The sequence below is a fragment of the Mytilus galloprovincialis genome, chromosome 6 (assembly GCF_965363235.1).
Source record: "Mytilus galloprovincialis chromosome 6, xbMytGall1.hap1.1, whole genome shotgun sequence".
NCBI classification, from domain to species: Eukaryota; Metazoa; Mollusca; class Bivalvia; order Mytilida; family Mytilidae; genus Mytilus; species Mytilus galloprovincialis.
The window spans coordinates 44,052,594-44,072,661 of record NC_134843.1 but is presented as its reverse complement, the minus strand read 5'-3'; the positions used below and the strand labels follow the sequence as shown (position 1 = coordinate 44,072,661).

The 20,068-nt window shown below is 31.2% G+C and overlaps 1 protein-coding gene across 1 annotated transcript in view; it reads right to left on the bottom strand.

The window, feature by feature from the left end:
- Positions 1–1,084: 1,084 nt before the first annotated feature.
- The window catches only part of LOC143079666 (phosphorylase b kinase regulatory subunit beta-like), a 46,486-nt gene continuing 27,502 nt past the window's right edge, over positions 1,085–20,068 (bottom strand). The window contains exons 21-23 of the mRNA XM_076255135.1: positions 17,192–17,299; positions 13,223–13,297; positions 1,085–6,979 (exon numbers count right to left, since the gene is read on the bottom strand). Of these exons, the coding sequence (XP_076111250.1) occupies positions 6,776–6,979; positions 13,223–13,297; positions 17,192–17,299 (387 nt within the window). The 3' untranslated portion in view covers positions 1,085–6,775. The remainder of the gene's footprint in view (positions 6,980–13,222; positions 13,298–17,191; positions 17,300–20,068) is intronic.

Genomic DNA, 20,068 nt, shown 5'->3' with positions numbered 1-20,068 from the left:
TTGTCAGTGAAATAAATTGATAAATGCAAAACATAGCATGAGTCATAGTCAAATGTCATAGATATTAATACGATGACCAAAAAGCCAGATGCCTGAATTGTATTTTCTAAGAGGAAAAGTGTTGACAAACTTATGAGAAATTCTGGATTTGTCTGACAGATTGCTGAAATCACAAAGATGCTAACTGGTTAATGACCTTTGGAAATGTTGGACACTTTATTTTTACACTTTATTCTGATTTAAGTCATGATGACCATGTTGGTTGATAGATCATTATATAATTTTGAAACTAATATATAAACTCACTAAGAATCAGACACACTCCGAGGGGGATGGAGGTATTGTGATGCACATGTCTGTTTTTCGTCAGTCACAAGTTTATAATGTAACTTGAATTGCAAATTGACATTCCACTTGACCATATCTTTTAAAAGGTACTCAAAAGTCATGGACAATAAACCTTAGGTCACTGCATATTTTATTTCAACATAAATTATAAACCAACAGAAATATATTTTGCACTGCAAAGGGAAGACTTGTGATTTGTGTAAAGATGATTTTGTGAAGTTAATTAAAATCCTTTTTTTGTTTGTTGGTTGGATTGAAGATATCTTACTAAAAAAAAATGTGTTATATCATTGTAAACCTTTACAAACTTGACCCAGAGATTTTATATAGAAGGGGGAACAAAAATAAATAATGCAATGCAGAAGCTGGAAATTCTGGAATAATCCAATGAAGTTGTGGCAGCAATATTTGAGAAAAATACTGTTACACAACAAGTATGTTGTAAAAGTACAAAGCTTTATAAAACAATCAACAACTGTAACCCCAAACATTAGATTCTGAACAATTGAAAAGAAAGGATTTAATTAAATTATCCCCATTTACCAAAATAATGTTTTTAAAACCAGTTTTGCCCTACAAACTTATGACACCTCTGACTTTCAACAAAAGGTCTAATTACCTTTCTTCTCTGTCAAAGATAATTCTCATTATACTGAGAAAATTTATGTAATTTTCAATGGTGGTATACACAATATGTTAATTTTATGCTTAATGTAATAAAATTCGACACAATTAATTCTGATTATTCAATTTAATTATAGATAATAACAAACTAAAAATAAAAACAACCCAACAAACTGACATTATCTGTTAATATCAGATAACAACTGAAAAACAAACTGTCAAATTTACATACAATGACATTTGACAATACATGTATAAATTATAAGTAAAAAATCAATAATATTACATTTACATACATGGTACATAATTAAATAATCAATTAACTGATAGCAACTTAAATTTAAAGGTTACAAAAACAGCTCTCAAAATATACTTTTATCCTAGAAATAGTTGAATATATTCATTGCGGTTTTCAAAACAAATAAAAATAAAAAATTAGGATTTGGAAAAAAAAATTATAAAATTTATTATTGACATTTATAAGGAGATGAAGGACCATATTTAGGGATTCATGAAAAGTCCGTTAATCGTCAGAAATTCAGGAATTTGGGATCTAGTTATATCATGTTTCAGAAATGGACATATCATAATGAAATATCCACTGGAATTCAGGTTTTGGCATTTTTTTTACTTAAGATCCCCTCCCCCTATTTATCATGAGATCAAATGTAATACAGTTTCAAATAAGAAGAATTGAAAATTAGAGGGAATTGTGATATTGTTTTCATTTCTATCTAAATTGAATATTGGTTAATAGCCGTAATAAATTTTGTTTTAATAAAATAAAAGAAGCACATTTATTTATTAATTTTACTTTTAAGTTACTAGCATTTGTTTGTATAAAAATAAGAACACATGACAAAATATTTACGCAGATAAATAAATTCTCATGCAAGGAGATAAGCAATGCAGTGACATTTTTTTTACGCCCCATAACTTAGTATTAAAGTATGGACATATAGTTAAAAAAAACAACACATTGTCATTTTTCAATAAAAAGAAAAAGAAATCTTCTAAGAAGTGTAATCCTTAGCAAACATTCAGCATTATCTTTATCAAATTCAAGAAAAGCATTCAAAATTTAATAAGAAAACAACTTATGAATTTCTATAAATGAAAAATCACTGTTATACAGTAACACCTCCCCCCCCAAAACAAAATAAAAAAAAAGAAGTAATTTTGACATATCCTTTATTCTAAATAAAAAAAAAAGTCAAGATGAGCAAGCTTAAAAGTATGGTCTATTACAGATAATTTTACTTCTTTTCATAAAAGTGGGGAAAATAAATAAATGGATTTCGATCAGAAATTAGAAAATGTAAGAATTACATAAAATGTATAAATTACCATTTATGAATAAAAAAAGGTGGTTTATCAGGTAATCTACTACATGTACATGTAATAGTGTTGTAATATTACCTTCAAACATGTCATTGACCATGAATGACCAGGTACTAATACTTTTAATAATACCGTAAACTACTCAGTAAGTTATGTCTGCCAATTTTGCTACAGGGCAAAGGTCAAAAGTCATTAGGTATTTGTCCGATAACATTTATGTATGGAAAAAGTAATTCTTCCTAGCATTACAATAATTATAGAACAAGTTTAACAAATTAGACAGGCAATAAAAATAACTAACAATATACAGACAAACTAGAACTTGACAAATACTCACAAATACTTCAAGTATGAGCAACAGTTTGACCCCGACAGGTATTGGAGTAAAATAGATACTTAAAAACTACTATTTATATTTAGAAAATATATCTTGCATCAAATATTTTGTAAGGTACTACTGTTGCTCATATCTGATTTATTAAAGTCAAAATGAGAAAATAATAGAATGTATTTATTCTGTAGTTTAAGTTCAATGAAAACCTATATGTTTAAAGAAATTAGATTTTTTTTTATTAATATGGAGATCAAACAGATGCCCTGTGAAGGGTGATAATTGAAGATATATAATCATCTGTATTTTGACTAGTGTTGATAACTCAAATAATTCTGCGCCCTCTAGCCTATCGATTTATGTAGCAATCGGAGATTAGACCGAGATCGGTGGAATATAACGATTGACATTATTCAGTTTATAGTGTTGAGGGTTCCAAGAGCCATTATTAATCAATTAGCATTATGGCATTATGCAAGCTCAATCTGTTAAAGGCAAGAACAGTATATACGACTTTTAAAGTATGAAATCTTTAGAATTAATCAGAAAAAAAACACTTAAGGCAAGTGGAATGCTTTGTAAGATATACAAAATTGTTTATAGAAATTATCCGTTAGTATTTCATTTAATAATCTCAGTGATGGTATTATCAGATGGAAAATTTTTCATTGGTCACAAATTCTAAAATACTATCATTTTTAAGAAATATAACAGCTAATACCAGATCAGATACACATAAAAGTGAGATCATCTTTCTAAAGTTAGTCATTTTGAATATTTTTCAATTCCTTTGTATGTTAATATATCTAAAATAAAAAAGGTCAAATTGATTTGTTAATTGATGACAAGGTTGGCAGTAAGGATCGAAATAAAATAAACACCCTTAGCTGTGATTCTCTTAGTGAGATGTTAGATGTCACCTGCCAGATCAAATAATTGAAAATGACTAGGTTAAATACATGAGAAACCCTAGAAATACTGGGGCACAAGCACATTACCTGAAAAATAAGCAAGATTTGGCCATTCTATTTAGTGCAGTAGTTATTTTTTTTTTATCAAATATAGATATATATATATATAAATATCGATATCATCCAACTTGTTTTTTAAATAAGGTGCATAACTTCATGTTTATTACCCTTTATGATCAAAAGTTTAAGCTTGGTTTGTTAATGACATCTACAAGGACTCCAAATAAAAGTTAAACTTTGAAAAAAAAGATAATTTATCTATGATTAAATGTTCAAGATAGGATATTGTCACAACAGCAAACATCTGACAAATCTAACCAGTCTTTGTGTGTGTTGGGTTTGTTTTGTTTTTTTTGTGGATTGAGTATTTTATGATCTTAGCTATATTGCATAAGATAACAAATACACTATTAGCACCTATGATCAGATAAAAGACTTATGGTTAAAATGTTGTTCTTGGTTACAATTCTTACATATACAGTTGACTTTGATCATTGACAACAGTTTTTAAAAACTTACTATTGAAAGGGATTCATGATATAAAATTTGATAAAGATTTTGAAATGAATAATACTTTTATTGAATACAGGGCCCGTATGCATAAAAAATAATAACCTGAGGAAGTATACAATTCACTTCAGAGGAAGATTTGCATGTTCTCAAGGATCATCATATTATGAGTTACATAGTGTGCTAGTGACCTAATACGGTATATATGGGGTCAGTAAATTCCATATGGGGTGAGAGCGAAGCTCGAATCCCCATTTGGAATTTACTGACCACATATATATACCGTATTACGTCACTAGCACACTATGTAACGAATTTATCTTACCGACTATCTTAACGTGTAAAATTTAGACTAGTGACCTATCAAAATGAGCAAGTCTTCAATGCAGTTAGCATTAACATGATTAAAAAACTTTTTCCTTTGATCCTACAAACACAGATGCCAACAATGACAACTTGTTAGATTTAAATGTGTTTTATGAATTTATTTCACTTTCTTTGTCTGTCGAAACCTTTAAGATTTTTTCTCAGTCCTGTTTTGTTTTTCTAAAGGGACGTAACACCACTACTAACCGTGTATGAAATAAGCCCCGCCTCCTTATTACCTTATATGGAATATAAAGGGACGTAACTCCACTACTAGCAGTGTATGAAATAAGCCTCGCCTCCCAACTAACCTAATATTAAATATACATGGTTTCCACGAGGACGCTTTTAACCAATCATGTTCCTAGAAATGTATAGGAGGTAAGATAAAGTCCAATATCAGTTGTTGGCTTTTATTTGCCTACCGTAATCCAGTATTTTTTTCTTTGGCAAAATGATATGGGAGGACATAATTTGCCAATCTTTAGACAAAATCAATTATAATAATTCAAGCGGAATAAAACAGACATGATGAGAGTTATTTCAATTTACTATACATTTTTTTTTTTTTTTTAAAACCAAAACAACAAATTTCAGGCAACCTCAGAATCAGAACAGCGTACTATAATTCAACATTAAAGCTATTAAAACCTTTTTTTTTTTTAAATTTTAACGTAAAAAAATAGATCTTCAAATCAATAATCAAGAAATGCATATTTCTTTATGAACTTACTGTATGTTTTTGTACAAATATAGGAACTATTGCTTTGATGCCAAGGTCAAATTCATAATTTTTGTAAAAATCTGACAATTCTTTAAGTTTCAACTTTTATATCTGGTCATATTTGACCTTTACTGTAAGTTTTTGGCTATCTTGGATACTTTCATTTCCAATGCTTCTAATCATGAATTTTGAAGTTAAGTTGCACTATTAAGCTTCCTTTGTAAAAAACAATATTTATCATATTGGCACTGTATATCTGAATTTGAAGAAAAAAACACTTAACAACAAACGCGTCTGGCGTACTAAATTATAATCCTGGTACCTTTGATAACTATTTACTATAAATCAAAATTTCAATCAGTTCATTTATTAGGAAAAAATTTACAACACTGTAAGTATGACACCAGTTTTTATTTTTGATATCTTCAAATTACAAAGCCTTCAATCAGATATTATTATTTGGATACTTTTTAATTTGTTATGCATTCCGATTTTCAACCTTTTAAGTCTTCATAATACCAAATAAAGATTATTCCTATTCATAAACAACATGCCTGTTTAAACAGTAAGAAGAGAGCTTATCTTCTCTGGCATGATAATCATGATTTGAATAGTTAATATATAGTTAAATTATATAATTGTTTACACATTCAGGTAAAGTTGACCTTAAATGGTCTGGCTATTCTGGTTAGACCATTTCAGTTCATATGTTCCCAAACATTTTAATATTTAGTTTCCCAGATACATTTGGTTTTGAGCATATATGAGGAAAGTGTTTCATGTGTCTTGCATAATAAAACTGGTATCGAACATTTAATTACTCTGAATAAAAGATTTTGAATCTCTTTCCCATGATCTTAATAACTCTTTGTTGGCAAAAACTGACAGCACAAACAATATCATATTAAAAAGGATTTTTGTCTTCTTTTTTTCTTCAATATTTGTGCTAAGGCAAAGATTATCACAAGGAAAATAATGACCTGAATAATCATTATGCCAGGCGACAAATAAAGTCATGGATATAATATCATCCCATAGATGCAGGTATCCAGGTATTTAATATGTTAGAATGTATATCACAGTCTCTGTACCATCACATTTGTTCTTATTACATGACAAACATTTACCACAATCACATATATGCTTAAATATTAAATATACACAAGAAACATACATTGCATTGGAACCATAAAACTGGTTATAAAAAAGCACTTGCAAATAAAAATCTATAAAATAAAAAAATGTTCACAAAAATGTTACAAGACAAAGACATATGGAAGGTTGTGGGCCTTTCATTCCTGAATTTGTTCTAAAGCTAGTAAACAATTTGGTTCTATTTAATTAAAAAAATGAGAACAAAATGTTGGTGGTTTTACCATCTTTCATTCTTCATTCTGCTAGAATAAGTCTAAATTAAAAAAAAACTTTCACAGTAGTTCTTTGAAGTGATATTCTTTTTGCATGATCATGATGTGACACTCGTGTATCATGTTCAATTTTATATATTTGATATTTTCTGAGATTCGTTGATATTTGTATTATTAAGGCATCAACTACACATTAAGTAATATGACACATTTCTTCATTTACAAATTTGATTTCTCCTTCTAGAAGAGTTCTGAGTACAGCTTTGGTTATGTAGCTGGTTGTACCATGTTTAACATTTGGAGGAGTGTTAAAGAAAATTCTCATGTCATCTTGTTTTTCAGATCCTTTGTCCCTAGCTTTATCTCTCTGAAAATCTTCAAAAGAGTCTTGAATAATCTGCAAAATAATTACAAGACAACTTCAGTGCTTTCATCACAGTTGCATGTTTTTGGTGTATGATTTGCATAATATAGATTCTTACACTGGTACCAGTGGATATCGGATTTATCCAAACGAGATATTTAAATTTTGATAATTTAAATATTGAGCTAGAACAAATCCAATAATCCATGAGTAACTCTGTGAGAATATAATTTTCTAATGATTATCAAATAACTTTTCATTTTTGATACATATTACGATATTTCTCCACTCGACAGTTAAATTTCAATATTTAAAGCGTGAGGCTTTCAGAGCTTTTTAAATAATTAAAATTTAACTGTTGAGAGTGGAGAAATATCGTTATACACGAGTTACAGTGGTGGTTTCTGTTTCTCTAATGAATTTTATCTTTACTTTTCAAAGATTTGACGAAAGCTGTGTTCTTTTGATGTGACGTCATCAGGCATGGTGGCCTTTTTTCATGACGTCACAATAAGAAAATTCAGAAGAAAACTAGAAAATTTAACGTCACAATCAAATTTCAACAAATCATTTGCCGAGAACATATTTTTCACTAATGAGGAGAAATATTTTTCTCACACCGATCAGGAAATGTAAAAAAATAGCACAAAAATTAGAGAACCAAAAATCCCTTTCTAGTGCCTTCAGCATTCCTCAGAATCTTCAATTTCTCTAACACCTTGCACAATTAGATTCATCCAGTAAGCTGATAGAGGTTATACCCTTAAACTCAGTCAATAATGTACAGAGATATTCGGCAACCACACTTTTTTGATTTAATGGTCTTGAACTATCGGTCCAGAAAGGTTTAATTGCCAAAGAATGAAGAAATTTTTTTTATTAAGGTGGCTCGTGGGTACAAAAATTTCAGCAAAAAATTAAACCTTTATTTTTTCATTAAAAATTTTATTTATTACACTATTAGTTATTACTTTATGATATGGTACAAAATTCAACCCAAAAAAACGATTCGGTTTGGCCCCAGATGACTTTTAAAATGTTTATATCATTGAAAAAGCTCCAAATGATCTCCCTTTGGTGCAAAAATGCTCTTTTTTGGCATTAAATTTGAAATATCTTTTTTAACTCATCGGTGACCTATATTTTGTATTACTGTTTTCAAATGAGCTGTACATAAACTAAATAATTGTAAAATTTAAGCGATTTCTGTAATTAGGTTAATTTTTTATTTCGATATTACCTCTATTTCTCCTATTAGCTCAACAGAAAAAAAAGACATTAACAAAAATGTATGCTTCTTCCGGCGGCAGATTGTGAGCTTAAATGAACGGTGACCCCATTTTTTATTTCATTTTTCTTTTAAGTATATGATAAAGTTCATATATAAAAACAAGAGGCTCTCAAGAGCCTGAATCGCTCACCTGGTAAACAATGCCTTCGGCCATGTTTTTTGACGAAATAGAAAATAAAACACAAACTTTATTTTATACACCCTACTGATCATTCAAATGAAGTTTGGTTGAATTTGGTTGAGTAGTTTTAGAGGAGAAGATTTTTTAAAGTTAGCAAATATGATGAACAAATTGTGAAAAATTGTCATTAAAGGACAATAACCCCTTAAGGGGTCAATTGACAATTTTGGTCATATTAACTTATTTGTAGATCTTACTTTGCTGATCATTTTTGCTGTTTACAGTTTATCTTTATCTATAATAATATTCAAGATAATGACCAAAAACTGCAAAATTTCCTTAAAATTACCAATTAAGTGGCAGCAACCCAACAATGGGTTGTTTGATTCATCTGAAAATTTCAGGGCTGATAGATCTTGACCTAATGAACATTTTAACCCATGTCAGATTTGCTTTAAATGCTTTAGTTTTTGAGATATAAGCCAAAAACTGCATTTGACCCCTATGTTCTATTTTAAGTAACGGCAGCCATGTTTTTTGACGGATCAAAAATCGAAGCACAAACTTTGTGCAGGATAATCTAAGGAACAATCATGCTAAGTTTCATCCAAATCCATTCAGTAGTTTCAGAGGAGAAGATGTTTGAAAAATTGTTAACGACGACAGACGACGACGACGGACGCCAAGTGATGAGAAAAGCTCACATTTCCTTTTAGGAAAGGTGAGCTAAAAACTGCAAAATTTCCTTAAAATTACCAATTCAGGGTCAGCAACCTAGCAATGTGTCCGATCCATCTAAATATTTCAGGGCAGATAGATTTTGACCTGATAAACAATTCAACCACAGTCAGATTTGATCTTAATGCTTTGGTTTTTGACATTTTACCCCTATGTTCTACTTTTAGCCGTGGCAGCCATCTTGTTTGGATGGCCGGGTCACCCGACACATTTTTTAAACTAGATACCCAAAAGATGATTGTAGCCAAGTTTGGATTAATTTGGCCCAGTAGTTTCAGAGGAGAAGATTTTTGTAAAAGATTACTAAGATTTACGAAAAATGGTTAAAAATTGACTATAAAGGGCAATAACTCCTAAAGGGGTCAACTGACCATTTCAGTCATGTTGACTTATTTGTAAGTCTAACTTTGCTGAACATTATTGCTGTTTACAGTTTATCTCTATCTATAATAATATTCAAGATAATAACCAAAACAGCAAAATTTCCTTAAAATTACCAATTCAGGGGCAGCAACCCAACAATGGGTTGTCAGATTCATCTGAAAATTTCAGGGCAGATAGATCTTGACCTGATAAACAATTTAACCCCATGTCAGATTTGCTCTAAATGCTTTGGTTTTTGAGTTATAAGCCAAAAACTGCATTTTACCCCTATGTTCTATTTTTAGCCATGGCGGCCATTTTGGTTGGTTGGCCAGGTCACCGGACACAATTTTCAAACTAGATACCCCAATGATGGTTGTGGCCAAGTTTAGTTCAATTTGGCCCAGTAGTTTCAGAGGAGAAGATTTTTGTAAAAGATAACTAAGATTTATGAACTAGAGGCTCTAAAGAGCCTGTGTCGCTCACCTTGGTCTTGTGCATATTAAACAATGGACACGGATAAATTCACGACATAATTGTGTTTTGGTGATAGTGATGTGTTTGTAGATCTTACTTTACTGAACATTCTTGTTGCTACAATTATCTCTATCTATAATGAACTTGGCCCAGTAATTACAGTGGAAAATATTTTCTAAAAATTTACAAAAATTTATGAAAAATGTTAAAAATTAACTATAAAGGGCAATAACTCCTTAAGGGGTCAATTGACTATTTTGGTCATGTGAACTTATTTGTAGATCTTATTTTGCTGAACGTTATTGCTGTATACAGTTTATCTCTGTCTATAATAATTTTCAAGATAATAACAAACTAGAGGCTCTAAAGAGCCTGTGTCGCTCACCTTGGTCTATGTGGATATTAAAGAAAGCAGATGGATTCATGACAAAATTGTGTTTTGGTGATGGTGATGTGTTTGTACATCTTACTTTACTGAACATTCTTGCTGCTTAAAATTATCTCTATCTATAATGAACTTGGCCCATTAGTTTCAGTGGAAAATGTTAGTAAAAATTTACAAATTTTATGAAAATTGTTAAAAATTGACTATAAAGAACAATAACTCCTAAGGGGGTCAATTGACCATTTCGGTCATGTTGACTTATTTGTAAATCTTACTTTGCTGAACATTATTGTTGTTTACAGTTTATCTCTATCAATAATAATATTCAAGATAATGACCAAAAACAGCAAAATTTCCTTAAAACTAACAATTCAGGGTCAGCAACCCAACAACGGTTTGTCTGATTCATCTAAAAATTTCAGAGCAGATAAATGTTGACCTGATAAACAATTTTACCCCGTGTCAGATTTGCTCTAAATGCTTTGGGTTTTGAGTTATAAGCCAAAAACTGCATTTTACCCCATGTTCTATTTTTAGCCATGGCGGCCATCTTGGTTAGATGGCCGGGTCACCGGACACATTTTTTCAACTACTAACCCAAAAGATGATTGTGGCCAAGTTTGGATTAATTTGGCCAAGTAGTTTCAGAGGAGAAGATTTTTGTAAAAGATTACTAAGATTTACGAAAAATGGTTAAAAATTGACTTTAAAGGGCAATAACTCCTAAAGGGGTCAACTGACCATTTCAGTCATGTTGACTTATTTGTAAATCTTACTTTGGTGAACATTATTGCTGTTTATAGTTTATCTCTATCTATAATAATATTCAAGATAATAACCAAAAAGAGCAAAATTTCCTTAAAATTACTAATTCAGGGCCAGCAACCCAACAACGGGTTGTCCGATTCATCTGAAAATTTCAGGGCAGATAGATCTTGAACTGATAAACAATTTTACCCTTTGTCAGATTTGCTCTAAATGCTTTGGGCTTTGAGTTATAAGCCAAAAACTGCATTTTACCCCGTGTTCTATTTTTAGCCATGGCGGCCATCTTGGTTTGATGGCCGGGTCACCGGACACATTTTTCAAACTACTAACCCAAAAGATGATTGTGGCCAAGTTTGGATTAATTTAGCCCAGTAGTTTCAGAGGAGAAGATTTTTGTAAAATATTACTAAGATTTACGAAAAATGGTTAAAAATTGACTATAAAGGGCAATAACTCCTTCAGGGGTCAACTGACCATTTTGGTCATGCTGACTTATTTGTAAATCTTACTTTGCTGAACATTATTGCTGTTTACTGTTTATCTCTATCTATAATAATATTCAAGATAATAACCAAAAACAGCAAAATTTCCTTAAAATTACTAATTCAGGGGCAGCAACCCAACAACGGGTTTTCTGATTCATCTGAAAATTTCAGGGCAGATAGATCTTTACCTGTTTAACAATTCTACCCCATGTCAGATTTGCTCTAAATGCTTTGGTTTTTGAGTTATAAGCCAAAAACTGCATTTTACCCCTATGTTCTATTTTTAGCCATGGCGGCCATCTTGGTTGGTTGGCAGGGTCAGGCCACACATTTTTTAAACTAGATATCCCAAAGATGATTGTTGCCAAGTTTGGATTAATTTGGCCCAGTAGTTTCAGAGGAGAAGATTTTTGTAAAAGATTACAAAGATTTACGAAAAATGATTAAAAATAGACTATAAAGGTCAATAACTCCTAAAGGGGTCAACTGACCATTTTGGTCAAGTTGACTTATTTGTAAATCTTACTTTGCTGAACATTATTGCTGTTTACAGTTTATCTCTATCTATAATAATATTCAAGATAATAGTCAAAAACAGCAAAAATTCCCTAAAATTACCAATTCAGGGGCAGCAACCCAATAACGGGTTGTCGGATTCATCTGAAAATTTGAGGGCAGATAGATCTTGACCTGATAAACAATTTTACCCCATGTCAGATTTGCTCTAAATGCTTTGGTTTTTGAGTTATAAGCCAAAAACTGCATTTTACCCCTATGTTCTATTTTTAGCCATGGCGGCCATCTTGGTTGGTTGGCCGGGTCACGCCACACATTTTTTAAACTAGATACCCCAATGATGATTGTGGCCAAGTTTGGTTTAATTTGGCCCAGTAGTTTCAGAGGAGAAGATTTTTGTAAAAGTTAACGACGACGAACAACGGACGACGACGGACGACGACGACGGACGCCAAGTGATGGGAAAAGCTCACTTGGCCCTTTGGGCCAGGTGAGCTAAAAATGGTTAAAAATTGACTATAAAGGGCAATAACTCCTAAAGGGGTCAACTGACCATTTCAGTCATGTTGACTTATTTTTAGGTCTTACTTTGCTGAACATTTTTGCTGTTTACAGTTTATCTCTACCTATAATAATATTCATGATAATAACCAAAAACAGCAAAATTTCCTTAAAATTTCCAATTCAGGGGCAGCAACCCAACAACGGGTTGTCCGATTCATCTGAAAATTTCAGGGCAGATAGATCTTGACCTGATTATCAATTTTACCCCATGTCAGATTTGCTCTAAATGCTTCGGTTTTTGAGTTATAAGCCAAAAACTACATTTGACCCCTATGTTCTATTTTTAGCAATGGCGACCATGTTTGTTGATAGATCAAAACTGTCAATACAATTTATAAACTAGATACCCTAAGGAACATTCAGTTAAAGTTTGGAAGTATTTGGCCTAGTAGTTTCAGAGGAGAAGATTCTTGAAATAGTTTACGACGACAGACGACGACGGACGCCAAGTGATGGCATAAGCTCACTTTGGCCCTTCGGGCCACGTGAGCTAAAAATATAGCGAAATCCTATATTAGAAAAAAAATTTGATTTATACCCACAAGCCCCCTTAAATAGTTTACAATACCTTATCCATATTAGCAGCCTGATCAAATGTAACTTCTGGGTTTCTTTTCAACATGGTGGACACAACCATAAATGCCTGAAATAAACAAAACATCCATTGTTAGAAGCATAATATTACAGAGTACTATGAAGGAATTATGTTTTTTTTACTGCAATCTAAAAAAACATTTTCAATTGTTGTTTAATGCGTTAAGGTTATACATTTGATGTAAATATTTGAGGAAATCCCCTTTAAAAAGGCCTCATATCATGCTCACGGAGAAATTTTCAACACAATGAAATGTACATTAACCTGTTGAAACCCACACTCGATGGTGAACGAAATCATTTGAGAATGGACTAAAATATCAACCAGAAGCATAACAAATTAATGATTTAGGCCACACCAATTTAATTTCTTGTTCTACGGATTTTTGGACTCCAAAAATTATGGCGAGTGTGCGATTTGAAAATTTTAATAAAAAAATATTAAGTTGCAAATTTTTGAAGCGAAGCTTTAAAAGTAAGGGCCAGCGATTATATTTTTTTTTTGTAAACATAAAATAGTAGGTTTTGAAAATATTAAAAAGGGCTCATATTTTCCCAAAGAACTATATCTCTATCTTGTATTAAATGGTCAAATATGTCCAAGAATTTTTTAATATTTCTGGACTTAAACCATGTTAACAGTCACATTAACTTTAACATATTTTCATATTATTCAAAATAAGTGGACCCCTCTTTTAGAAAAGTTGTTTAAAATATGATGTATTTCTCCTCTTTTTGAGTAAAAAAAATCTTAAGTTTTCAGAGGTTTTGTATAGTAGCAGTATACAAATCCTTTGTATTTCTGTTTCCTTTTCTACAATAGTAAAATGACCCCTTGTTTGAAGGAGGGTTGTTCCCAACCTGATTATAACCAACACAGGTCAAAGTACGGCCTTTTACACAGGGCTTTGATCCAGACCAAACAGCAACCTATAAGGGACCCCAAAATTATAAGTGTACACAATTCGAATAGGAAAACCAACTATCTAATTTATATATCCAAACGGGAAAATACCAATCATGTCCAATGACCTACATCAACAAACGAGAAATGATGAACGACAGGCCCCTGAATCAATCAGGACAGGTGCATAAACATGCAGCGGCTATGGATAGTTTTGTTTCGCCAGCATACAATATAATTGCAGTTGAAGGCAAATCATTCAGAAGTTCTTTGCACTTTATTCTAACAACAAAAATTTTTTTGATAGGGGATATAAGTAAGGGGGAAAGAAACCAATGTTTTGTTCTGCACAGGTATTTCCGCCGTTATCAATCGAAGTACTACTACGTGGGATAAATTCATGCTGAAATAAATATTCACACATATATTTACACAGTGTGATGGGGTGCTTATGGGTTTAAAATCATTATATATACAGGTTAGACTGTGATTTTAAAAACAAATGTTGATATCTTTTTATAATATTTACAAAAAAACAGTGCGGGATATAGACATGATTACATTTCCGGATGTCGGAAGCTGGACTATAAAAAAATAAAAAAATTCTGTTTTGAAAAAAATAGGTGCGGGCGGGTCCGTCGAACAAGGAATTAAATTGGTGTGGCCTTATAGGTTGCAAACAAAAAATATTAATAAATGAAATATGTTTTTCCAATAATTGCAAAAGAAACAAGGTTGAGTCGTTCCACGCATCGTTGTATGCATTGGAAACAAGAACAGGTTGAAGAGGTCGTATGAATAATTAAATATTATTTCGGCAACTTCTATTTAAATATTCATGAGGAAAAGTGATATCGGGTCAGTGACTGTATTTAACATAGAAATATACAGTCAACGCATTTTGACTGCTCAAATAGAACGAGTGCAGTATAATAGTTAATATATATTCAATGCCAATCTCAAAGTTGATATATATATAGTCAATGCCAATCTCAAAGTTGATATATATATAGTCAATGCCAATCTCAAAGCTGATATATATATATATATAGTCAATGCCAATCTGAAAGTTGATATATAGTCAATGCCAATCACAAATTTGATATGCAAAATGATGCAAGATACATAGATATGATTTTTATTTTCAATTTATTTATTAAAGTTGTGTGAGGTTATCTGACCTAACTATTTTATTCATAGCATTTATTGGTGAGATGCAATAAAATTTCAGTGAAGCTAATGTCTAGAACTCGTTGCATCTATGCTATAAACTCATCAATGATAATTTTGCACTCCTTTTCAAGATATTGAGTGGCCATTAAAGCTTTGATTTTTATTCATTTGACCTATAACACTGTTGTAAACTAATGCATGTTATATAAACATTATGAACTTTGATGTGTGCTATTCTTTATGTTTAATTTTACTCTTTTAAAGAAAATTTCTTTGATGAAGACATGTATTAATCTAAATAAATGCACTAATAAGTGATTTAATACCATTTATATACTGGTTAGTCATTTAATATCATTTATTTACTGGTTAGTCATTTAATACCATTTATATACTGGTTAGTCATTAATAACAATTATATAAGTCATTCAATAACATTTATATAAGTCATTTATAACATTTATATAAGTCATTCAATAACATTTATATAAGTCATTTATAACATTTATATAAGTCATTTTATAACATTTATATAAGTCATTCAATAACATTTATATAAGTCATTTATAACATTTATATAAGTCATTTTATGACATTTATATAAGTCATTTTATAACATTTATATAAGTCATTTAACAAAATTGGTTTAAGTCTTTAAATAACATTTATCTTTAAAGTCTATAACTATCTTCAGATTCAAATACAACAATAACTTCCTAAACCATGAAAATTGCAGCCACTAAAAGTAAACAAGAGTGCACACACTGAAATGTCTCGCCTTCTTTACTAATTATTGATATTATGTTGATAGTCCTAAATATAAAGCTTTATTACAACTGTCACATAAACTTAACATTAATCAAGAAAACTAAACATTGACCGATGAACCATGAAAATTAGGTCAAGGTCAGATGAACCATGCCAGGCAGGCATGTTCAACTAACAATTCTTCTTTACAACAAATATAGTTGACATATTGCTTATAGTTAAAAGAAAAACAGACCAAAACACAAAAACTTAACACAGAGCAATGAACCGTGAAAATGAGGCCAAGGTCAAATAAAACCTGTGCGACTGAATTATACATCATAAAATATTTCCATACACCAAATATAGTTGACTTATTACATATAGTATTAGAAAAAAAGACTAAAGCTCAAAAACTTAACTTTGACCACTGAACCATGAAAATGAGTTCAAGGTCAGATGACACCTGCCAGCTAGACATGTACACCTTACAATCATTCCATAGACCAAATATAGTTGACCTAATGCATACAGTATAAGAAAAACAGACCAAAACACAAAAACTAAACTATAACCACTGAACCATGAAAATGAGGTCAAGGTCAGATGACACCTGCCAGTTGGACATGTACACCTTATAGTCCTTCCATACACCCAATATACTAGACCTATTGCTTATAGTATCGGAGATGTGGACTTGACCACCAAAACTTAACCTTGTTCACTGATCCATGAAATGAGGTAGAGGTCAAGTGAAAACTGTCTGACCGGCATGAGGACCTTGCAAGGTACGCACATATAAAATAGAGTTATCCTATTACTTATAATAAGAGAGAATTCTTTTTTCAAGTAGTCACTGAACCATGAAAATGAGGTCAAGGACATGCGACATGTGACTGACGAACACTTTGTAACATGAGGCATCTATATACAAAGTATGAAGCATCCAGGTCTTCCACCTTCTAAAATATAAAGGTTTTAAGAAGTTAGCTAACGCCGCCGCTGCCGCTGGATCACTATCTCTATGTTGAGCTTTCTGCGACAAAAGTTGCAGGCTCTACAATAAATTTACATTAAATAGTTCTATCAATATCAACCTTATAGTACTAAAAACTGTACCTCTACTATAATCTGTCTGTAAGCAGGATCAGCTATCTTACTCAACATCTGTTCTACTAGTAGGGAAAAGTTTAATTCATACATTGTCATATCTGACAAGGTGGGTTGCTGAAAAAATAAATATTTATTAATTATTTCAGAAATTACACATTAAGACATTTACATAGTCTTTGATTTTGTTGTAAGCTGTTTTTGTGATTGTATAATTACTCATAAATTAAGACTTTTATTATACCTCAGTATGTTTTTTCTATATGAAAAATAATGAAATAGTTGTGTTATTTCATTTCACAGACTATTTGCCAGTCAATAGTTTCAAAGACTATTATCCTGGTTAATAGTTTTATAATCATATTTCCCATACTTTTTCATGCTTATTTTTCATTGGACAATAATGGCGTCATTAACTATTCTGCTTGGATTTTGTGTGCTTGGCAACGTCAAACTTTAATATTGTAAACGGTATAATATGTTTGTGTCGATCGTAATTTCTCTTATAAAAGAGAAAGAAAATCTTAGCGATGCATTTCTTTTAAGATCTAAAATATAATATAGTACTTAATTTATAATATTGTTCTGTCGTTGTCTCCTAGACCGTATTTGCATTTGTTGTACTTTAGCTAGAATTCATTATATGCACGGAAAGTTTAACACAAGTATTCCTAGTCTTGATTGCAATTAATGAAATATTTACAAATACAACATGAACTATAAACCAGATGCTCCACAGGGCACAGCTTTATACGACCGCAGAGGTTGAACCCTGAACGGTTGGGGCAAGTATGGACACAACATTCAAGCTGGATTCAGCTCTAAATTTGGATTGTGATTAAATAGTTGACACAGCATAGGTTTCTCACACATAATGAATGTGGTCTAATGAACTTAAAATTTTGTTTGCCTTTGAGCAATTCACTATGCTGTTGAATATTAATCCTCTCAAAAAAATGTTTGAAGAAATTTTCTTTTTATTTATGAAATCTGAAATGAAAAAAATTGACCCCCCCTCCAATTTTTTTTTCACATCCCCTTTTCCCTTATTCCAAAACTGATCTCAATTCAAATTTCTAATGGAGTTTGCAACAATAACTACTCATTTAAATACATATTAAAATGTAAAAAAAGTGCTTGTTATCACTGAATGGTAAAGATTGTTTTAATTTATCAGTTGGTAGTAAAAGTGAATATACATTGTATATTGTATAAAGCAATGATTTAAGTTGATTCAACTACTATTCTGGACAAAGAAAGATAACTCCAATTGAAAATATGAAAATTTCTTGCTATTGCACAATATTGTGCAATTAGATATTTCTTGCTATTGCGCAATACTGTGCAATTGAAAATATTTGCTATTGCACAACACTGTGCAATTGAAGATTTCTTGTTATTGCGCAATACTGTGCAATTGAAAATTTCTTGCTATTGCACAATACTGTGCAATTGAAGATTTCTTGATATTGCTGAATACTGTCCAATTGAAAATTTCTTGCTATTGCACAATACTTAATATAATAATTTTGGATCCTGATTCGGACCAACTTGAAAACTAGGCCCATAATCAAAAATCTAAGTACATGTTTAGATTCAGCATATCAAAGAAGCCCAAGAGTTCAATTTTTGTTAAAATCAAACTTAGTTTAATTTTGGACCCTTTGGACTTTAATGTAGACCAATTTGAAAACGGGACCAAAAATTAAGGATCTACATACACAGTTAGATTTGGCATATCAAAGAACCCCAATTATTCAATTTTTGATGAAATCAAACAAAGTTTAATTTTGGACCCCGATTTGGACCAACTTGAAAACTGGGCCAATAATCAAAAATCTAAGTACATTTTTAGATTCAGCATATCAAAGAACCCCATGGATTCAATTTTTGTTAAAATCAAACTAAGTTTAATTTTGGACCCTTTGGACCTTAATGTAGACCAATTTTAAAACGGGACCAAAAATTAAGAATCTACATACACAATTTGATTGGGCATATCAAGGAACCCCATTTATTCAATTTTTGATGAAATCAAACAAACTTTAATTTTGGACCCTTTGGGCCCCTTATTCCTAAACTGTTGGGACCAAAACTTCCAAAATCAATCCCAACCTTCCTTTTATGGTCATAAACCTTGTGTTTAAATTTCATTGATTTCTATTTACTTAAACTAAAGTTATTGTGCGAAAACCAAGAAAAATGCTTATTTGGGCCCCTTTTTGGCCCCTAATTCCTAAACTGTTCGGACCTCAACTCCCAAAATCAATCCCAACCTTCCTTTTGTGGTCATAAACCTTGTGTTTAAATTTCATTGATTTCTATTTACTTATACTAAAGTTATTGTGCGAAAACCAAGAATAATGCTTATTTGGGCCCTTTTTTGGCCCCTAATTCCTAAACTGTTGAAACCAAAACTCCCAAAATCAATCCCAACCTTCCTTTTGTGGTCATAAACCTTGTGTCAAAATTTCATAGATTTCTATTTACTTAAACTAAAGTTATAGTGCGAAAACCAAGAAAATGCTTATTTGGGCCCTTTTTGGCCCCTAATTCCTAAAATGTTGGGACCAAAACTTCCAAAATCAATCCCAACCTTCCTTTTGTGGTAATAAACCTTGTGTTAAAATTTCATAGATTTCTATTCACATTTACTAAAGTTAGAGTGTGAAAACTAAAAGTATTCGGACGACGACGACGCCGCCAACATCATACAAATATACGACCAAAAAATTTTCAATTTTTGCGGTCGTATAAAAACAAACGTATAGTTCATCTTGTGTATGTCAAGTTATGTGACATTTTTCTTTTCTTTCAGATTATATATGTACACTTTTAGAAAGTTAGTTGGCTTGGTATAATAAACAGTTAATGATTGTGTTGTTC